Source organism: Procambarus clarkii, chromosome 32 (assembly GCF_040958095.1).
Source record: "Procambarus clarkii isolate CNS0578487 chromosome 32, FALCON_Pclarkii_2.0, whole genome shotgun sequence".
Taxonomy (NCBI): domain Eukaryota; kingdom Metazoa; phylum Arthropoda; class Malacostraca; order Decapoda; family Cambaridae; genus Procambarus; species Procambarus clarkii.
In genome coordinates, this window is record NC_091181.1 from 49,931 (window position 1) to 58,689 (window position 8,759).

The 8,759-nt window shown below is 38.5% G+C and overlaps 1 protein-coding gene across 1 annotated transcript; it reads left to right on the forward strand.

Annotated features, from left to right (window-relative positions):
- Nucleotides 1-7,353: 7,353 nt before the first annotated feature.
- On the forward strand, nt 7,354-8,508 carry LOC138370379 (S-adenosylmethionine synthase-like; the record flags this gene model as incomplete). The annotated part of the gene is made up of 1 exon (XM_069334731.1): nt 7,354-8,508. A coding segment is annotated over exon 1 (1,155 nt), but the record flags the coding sequence as incomplete, so codon positions are not given.
- Between the last annotated feature and the right edge of the window lie 251 nt (nt 8,509-8,759).

Genomic DNA, 8,759 nt, shown 5'->3' on the forward strand with positions numbered 1-8,759 from the left:
TAATATAGGTAGATTCGATATGGGTCTGTAATTATTTATGTCTGCCGTGTTACCTCCTTTATGAACTGGCGTTACTCTTGCTTTTTTAAGGATATCAGGGAAGGTATGACACTCTAGGGATTTGTTGAACAGCAGTGCTATGGATGGTGCAAGGGCATGGGTGGCACGCCTGTGTACCATCGATGGTATTTCACTAATGTTCCCAGCTTTGGTTTTTAGCGAGTGAATGATGGACACAACATCTGTAGGGCTGACCGGAGAGAGGAGAAGAGAGTTTGGATAGCTGCGTGAAAGATATGTGGTAACATATGTCTGAGTCTCTGGGATTTTTCGGGCAAGGTGAGCACCAAACGATGAAAAGAAGCTATTAAATTCAGTTGCTGTTTCAAGATCTGTTGCAGGTGTATAACCATCCTTGGAGATTTTTATCTTATTATGTGAATGTTGTTTAGCTCCTAGGATGGTAGAGATGGCTCTCCATGTGCTTTTTATGTTGCCTTTTGCTTCTTTGAATCTATTCTCGTAATAGGAACGCTTTGCTCTTATTATACTATTATTATACTTATATTATATTATTATTATACTTATTATTAATTATGCGGATCAGGACATCACCTGATCAAACACATCAAACATCGTTTGACCACCATCAAACACACACATTTCGTGTGTGTTTGACGCTCACTGATATGTACCAGCGTTGTTTTATATATGGTGCTATTCTATCTTACGCTTTGTTGCTCTTTTTTACCTACGGGCTCATAGAACATTCTATTGCGAAAACATTGGCACAAAAATGAATGACGTACATACAATAATAATGTCAGGACAGTGATATAATTATAAACTTTCAAAGCACTGTATCGCCCATGTGTCGTCTTGTCACCAATACTGGGTAACAGTTCCGCCACTTCCCACACTCTTGCGGGTGGGCAGCGACCATTATTCTACGTTTATATTCATATCACCGTGTTGGGAATTTCATTGCGAGTACATTGATACCAAAATTAACGCTGTAGGACAAGTGTGGAAGTGATAACAATCCCAAGAGTAAAAACATTTTGTTGCTCTTGGGCACTCACGGCGAGTCATCTACGTAGGTATTTATTGGGTGCTGGTATTCATATAACTTTTGGTGACCGTTTTTGCTGATTTTCTTCTAGAGAATGTTATTGCGAACACGTTGGTACCAAAATGAAATACATAGCTCGAGAACTAAGGTCAGGAGAGTAAAAAGAGTATACACATTTTTGTTTTGACGCTTAATTAAGGTTATTGTGAGTACTCATCGCCTGCCTAGAAACTGGAACTAGTAATTCCATCTATCATACATATCATACAAGAGGAGCCACACATCTATGGATCATCCAATAAAATCAGCAGACTTCTAGATGTTACTACTGCTCGGCTTAGACTCGGTTACAAGTATCTCTGGGAATTCTCATTATCTGCTGATGTAGACCTGACCAAATGTAAACTGTGTCAACAAAATTATTCGCACACCCTCCGTCACTATGTGATGGAGTGCGAAAAGATACATGAATTTAGAGACAATTCTATAACCAATGTTCCAGCGATGTGTCAATATTTCATTCAAAATGATCTGCTACCAGAAATTTTAGCCAAATATCCCCAGTTTGCTAACTGTAGATAACAACTAAGTGATTGTAACCTATCCACCGCTGCCCACTGGATGGGGAACGGTGTGCAGGACAAACATATAAATTTTGATACTAGCTCTCCACATATGTCAGTTGCTTAATTTAGAACCTGTACTTGAGGTCGATCTCGAACCCATTGTTGATGTGATGACTTATATTGAATTTTGTAACTAGCTCATCAAGATTGTAACTTGCTTAGCTAAATGAATTGTGGGGTTCAGTCCCTGAGCCCATTATGTGCCTCTGTAACCCTTTCCACAACCGCCCACAAGATGGGTATGGGGTGCATAATGGGGTGGGGTGTCTTGGCCAAACGTGCCACATCAAAACCACAAGTTGACATTGAATGTGAATTAACAATGAGACAAGTAAGATTTATACTAATACATTTATACTAACTCTGTTGAGCGTTGACCATTTATACATCAAATCTGTTGATGTGAGCACTTTAGTTTAGTCTGCCGTTTAAAGAAAAAAAGAGCATATCAATGGTATATCACAGAAAACGAATTTATCATAAACTCATGTATTTGTCTTATCATATTGAACTGCATTCATATTTTTAATATATAACAATATGAATATACAAATTTCTGTAAATCCCCTACCTTGTTGGAATCTGTGGAAATGAATGAGCAAATGTGCTGGCTGAAGGCGCTGAAGGAAACCACATTGGTTTCATTTTGGATACAAATGTCCATGGAAATTCAAAATGGAAACTAATTATATAGTTGAACCTGCAGAGACGAGTTTAAGAATCTGTGTTGAGAGTGATGGACACAGCCTTCACAATTATACTTCAGAGAATGTAAACATCTAAGAGTCATTAGAAATATGTGTAGAATAATAAACCCTACATTGTTTGAGTTAGGGAAAACACCATTTGTGATATATAGATACTATAGCTGTTCCTAAAGATTCACCCTTTTTTGCACCAGCAAGATAACATATAAGATTTTAAGAGTTGACGAATGTTAATATTCTTGTTTGATAAACTGTGAACTTGAGACATAGTTAATAAGAACATATTAACACAACAAAATGTTTTCAAAATCCTTAACACCACTTTCCAGCAACTTATATAATTTATATAAATTATTTTAGAGAATAATACATAAATTATATATTTAAACATGATATAGTGTTTAGTGGAATGTATAAGGAGTCAAATTGTGTTAAAAAGAGCAATTTTTAGAAAATTTGGAAAAATACTTTTTTCTGTTCAAATTATAACTAAATGGATTATAAAGGTTTCACTCAGCCAATATATATCATTCACAATTTATTAATGAATTTTACAAAAAAACACCATAAATTTTATATTTAAACATGTAAAAACTATTTGTTTTACATTTGGAAGAAAATAATTGTAGAAAAACAATTTATAATTAAACCTTTGTGTTTGGATTTTTTGAGTAAAAGTTTCTCAAAGGCTCTCCTGCACCATTCTCAATGCAAATCATTCCCACACCTATGGCAAGAGATAGGCGAACGTTGTGTAGATGATTTGTGTTTGCTGGGTAAGGAGGCGGTTGTTATTTCCTAAAACATGCCTACTGAACTTCAATGAAAAGATGGTGTGGACTGTACGTTTAGCTATGGAGTATTCAGATTTTAAACCAGTGTTCAAGGAGGGTCAGGGTCTTCAGCAGCCATATATCACAGTTGGAACAGAAGAGGCAGTTAAACATTTAACTACAGATGGCTTTCAGAATATTGTGATGGTTGTTCCAGAAGAAGGTATTTTCACAAAGGTCATACTTTTCAAATATCCAACTTACTTGGATCCCGATCATCTCCTTTACAATGACAGTGTTGTTTGGGTAAAGAGAAACATTGTTCATTATAAAAAACAAAGTCAGGTTATAGCTTTAATAAAAGGTGAGGCTCCTAAAAAAATTTTTGTACAAGGACTAGCCTATAGAAAAGTTTCAAAATACCAAGAGAAGCCAAAATTATGCTTGAAGTGTTATTATTGGGGGCATTTGGTTTTGAAATGTCAGTACGACCCCAGGTGTAAGTACTGTGGTAATAAACATGACTCTAAAGAGTGTACAAAGAAACAAAAATTTCCATTTTGTTGTAATTGTAGAGGTAAGCATACTCCTTGGTCTTATCTATGCCCCATGAATCCTACAAATGCTGTTGCAGGGGGGTGGTATTCTGCCAGTTAAGGGGAAACAAACTAACTATGCCCACACAACTGAAAGTCCTAAAGTCCTGTAGTATACAAATGTAACCTAATTACTACTATTATATTGAATTTTTTGTAGTAACTTTACTAAACTAATCTATGCCTTTGAGATATGTATGTATGTATGTAAGCATCTTTCCCATTCAAAACAATATATAATTAACAAATTACAATGTTCGATAATTAAAGGATAATTGGATTAATAAAAGAAAACAAATTAAAATAAATATTTTTTTTTGATTTATAGAGGGATATAAAAGAGGATGTTCTCCTGTTCAATTCACTTGACACAGATGTCAGTAGCATATTATATACCTTGGGCAAAAGTTTATGTTGTGACCACCGGGCACACTGATTACCTTTGTCGACATGAACAATTTGAGAAAGAATGAGTCAAATAAAAGAAGAAGGTGGTTATCACTCAGACGAGATATGAAGCCAATCTTCATAGACAGGATGAATGACTGGTTCAGGGAATACCAAATCCCAGAAGATATTGATACATTTGTTGATGACCTTAATCACCAAATTGAAAGTTGTCTTAGAATTCAGCGCCGTACGCCTCGACGAAGACCCCCTCGGAAGAAAATGCCTCGAGGCAAAGATCCACAGAGTAAAGCTGAAGAATTAATTCACATGTGGAGTAAGGCAGCATCCTCATCCTCCCTCTCAACGGAAATCGTCATGGAATAGCTCCTGCTACAGAATGACAGAAGAACTAGAATGGCGAGAGCACAGTCTAGTGAGGACGAATATGGAGAACCTATCACAGCCCAGGAAGTAAGGGCGGCTGTTAAGAGAGGTAAAATTACAGCACCTGGTGAGGATGGCATTACCTACGACATACTTAATGCACTGTGTGAAGTGCCTGGGAATCCACTACTCCTATTGTTTAACAAATCATTCCTAAATGGAGTTCTGCCCACACAATGGAAACACGCCAAAATTGTTCCCATACCAAAACCGAATGACCCTGGCAATTACAGACCTATCAGTCTCGTGTCATGTACTTGCAAGATGCTGGAAAAGATCATCCTAAAACGACTGTTACACAAAATAGGTAGGTTTGGGGAAGGAGTCAATGGATATGTCAAAGGACGGAGCACAGCCAATTGTATAATTAATTACCTGGTTAATGACACGGCTAGGTACTCTGTATTTGTTGACATAAAAGGAGCCTTCGACAAAGCCCAGGGAATTGCGATCCTGGACGAGCTTGCATGTATGGGTGTCAAGGGGAGACTCATGAAATGGATTGAAGACTACCTCACAGGGAGGAAAGCTAAGGTCTACATCAATGGAGCAATCTCAAGAACAATGAATATGGAACTCGGGACCCCCCAAGGAGGAGTCTTAAGCCCTACACTATTCAATGTACTTATGAATGCAATTGCCAATATTGATTTTCCTGAAGGAACACAACTAGTGGGATATGCAGATGATGTCCTAATACAAGCTCCCACCTTTGATAAAATAAAACAGGCCATTGAACTCCTCGGAAGGAAATGTATTGAGCTCGGTTTCACTCTCTCCACAAACAAGACAAAAGCATACTCCCATCGCAAGCAGAGAGAAAATGAAGAGTTGCAAATTAATGGTGTAACACTTGAATGGGTTGACCACTATCGGTACCTTGGCGTCACCGTCGGCTCAAACAAGGGAAAGAAAGAGGAGCTCAATCAAATCATAGGAACATGCAAAAGTCGACTCAGGGAACTGAAACTGAAAGCTATGACTTGGAATGATGGCCATGGAGCCTCTATTGCTGTACTTAAAATGATGTACACAAACTATGTACGCTCCGTCATTGACAACGCAGCACCTGTTTTATGTACTTATTCACAAAGTGATATGAATAGGCTAGAAAGTATACAGGATGAAGCCATTTCAATCATTCTTGGAGTTCCAAAGAAAAAAACTGCTGAAATGTCCAATCTACAAAAAGAGTTATTATCCCTTCCCAGTATTAAAGAAAGAATTGTGGAACTGAATGCTGAGCTTGCAATTAGGATTGCCAGAGATCCCCATTATAATGACATGGCTAAAAAAAAATTGAGCTCTGTGCTACTTTCAGGGGGAAACAAGAGAAGCAAAAAATGGCATCACAGAGCAGTCGGCTACCTTGAAGATCTTCACCTACTTCAACAAGCTCGTGAGCTCATGCCTGTAGAAAGATTACCTCCCTGGGTGGATCCCCTGAATGACTCGTGCAGGATTATCATCAATGATATGGTAAAGAAAAAAACCAACATGGTACCCAAAGAAATAAGCCACAAGTATCTTAAGGAAATTTATAATGAAGCTGGAGATGAACTAGATCAAATCTTCACTGATGGGTCATCTAATCCTATTAATGGCCGGGCGGGTGCAGCATACACGGTAATTAAGAAGGATGATGTATTTTTTCCACCAAAAAATGAGGAAAAAGCGCGCATTGAGAACTATACCTCTTCAACACAAGCAGAGTTAACTGCCATTGCTATGGCGTTAAGGTATATTATTGAACAGAATACTACTGGTGCAGTGATTTGCACCGATTCGAGAGCAGCACTGCAAAGCCTAAATAAAGATTGGGACGAGAATCTTTCAATAGTCGCTGAAATTAAGAGAGTTGTGAAGGTACTAACCAACCAGGGAAGAGTTGTCAAGTTCCTGTGGATTCCCTCCCATGTTGGAATCTATGGAAATGAACGCGCAGATGTGTTGGCAGCTGAAGGCGCTGAGGGAGACCATATTGAATACTTCATACCCAAGACTCTTCTAGAAATTAGAAGTATTATTAGGGAACATCATCGTCATCTCAATCATTATGAAACCCCCCAAAAAAGAGAATGTGGTGGTTGCGGGAGAGAATTAATAATAGAGAAAAAACATCTTGGATACAAATGTCCACACGTACAGCAGCTTTTTGTTAACAACATATAATAAAAATGATTTATAATGTACCTTATCTACCATTTGACAGAGGCTGTTTACCTTGGAGACTGGTTGGAAATATATGAATTGAATTTCAAATCTTATTGTTCCTTCTATTACATTTTTATACATGACTAATAAATACTTCTATAATTATTAACACAATATTATTATTATCCCTTTCACCAGATGGAATTATTATGTTCATAAAGAGTTAAGGATTACAGGTTACCAAATTATACATTCACTCTTCCAATTAGAATGAGTAATAATGTTTTTTTTTTTAATGGTTTATAATCATTTCAAAATAAAATAAATGATCCATATTCTTTTTTGACTCACAGTTTTGTTATAAGACAGAGCAGCTGCACACTTGCTTTACAGTTGCTCAGTTGCTCTCTCTCCACGTGACCAGGTTTGCGTTCTCTCTCTCTCTTTCTCTCTTCACACAATTAGGTCAATGTTTTTAATAATATTCCTTTACATAACGGATTTTTATTTAGTTAAAATCTAGCCAAGGAAACCAAATTCAAGAGTACTTAGAAGTAACATTTTCGTTCCCCAGGATAGTGTGCTGAGAGCATGGATGGAGATCATGAGACGTTCCTCTTCACCAGTGAGAGCGTAGGCGAAGGCCACCCCGACAAAATTTGCGATCAGATCAGCGACGTAGTGCTTGATGCCCATCTTAGCCAGGACCCTGACGCCAAAGTTGCTTGTGAAACGTGTACCAAAACTGGTATGATCCTGATCTGTGGGGAGATTACGTCCAAGGCCCAAGTTAATTATCAACAAATTGTGCGTGATATTGTTAAGAAAATTGGTTTTGATGATTCACGAAAGGGCTTTGACTACAAGACCTGTAATATTCTTCTGGCCCTGGAGCAAAAGTGTGCAGAGATTGCTAATGGTGTACACATCGGGCGCAGTGATGACAACACTGGTTCAGGGGACCAGGGACTGATGTTTGGTTATGCCACTGATGAGACCGATGAGTGCATGCCCTTAACTATTATGCTGGCACACCGTCTCAATCAGAAGATTGCAGAGCTGCGAAGAGATGGGACGTTCTGGTGGGCGCGACCTGACTGTAAGACTCAAGTCACATGCCAGTATGCCTTCGATCAAGGAGCTGTTATTCCCAAAAGAGTGAACACTGTTGTCGCTTCTGTACAGCACTCGGAACAAATTACTGTCGAAGCTTTGCGTGACGAGGTTATAGAGAAGGTCATCAAGGTCATTATTCCTGAAAAATATATAGATACTCAAACGAAATACCACATCAACCCTTGCGGAGAATTAATCATGGGTGGACCTCAAGGTAACGTTGGGCTAACTGGTAGGAAAATCATCGTTGACACTTACGGTGGGTGGGGCGCTCACGGCGGGGGAGCATTCTCTGGCAAAGATTACACAAAGATTGACCGCTCAGCGGCCTATGCTGCCCGATGGGTTGCCAAGTCACTGGTGAAAAACAAATTATGTAGACGCTGTTTGGTTCAGGTATCTTACGCCATTAGTGTTGTGCACCCCATAAGCATCAGCATCTTCCACTATGGCACCTCACAGTACACATCAAAACAGCTTCTGAAGATTGTTAACCACAACTTTGATCTACGACTAGGACATATTGTCAAGGAGCTGGGCTTAAAGAGACCAATTTACAGTGATACGTCGTGTTATGGACATTTTGGACGGCAACAGTTCTCTTGGGAGCAGCCCAAGAAGTTGACCATCCCTGAATTTTAGAGTCAAATAATTCTTAAAGATGACTATCATTTTTACGTTTTTCATCAAGTCCCTGTTAATATGGGAGAACACTATGTCTATGCTTGATTCACAACTCTCCTAAACACGAGAGTGAAGTTATACAACTTGAGAACACTTTCCCACCAGGAGACTTGAACCCTAGCCAGCACAGAAGCCTGGTGGGAACCTTTAATTTTATATTCAATTGATAGTTTTATATACTTTTTTGACGTTTTATA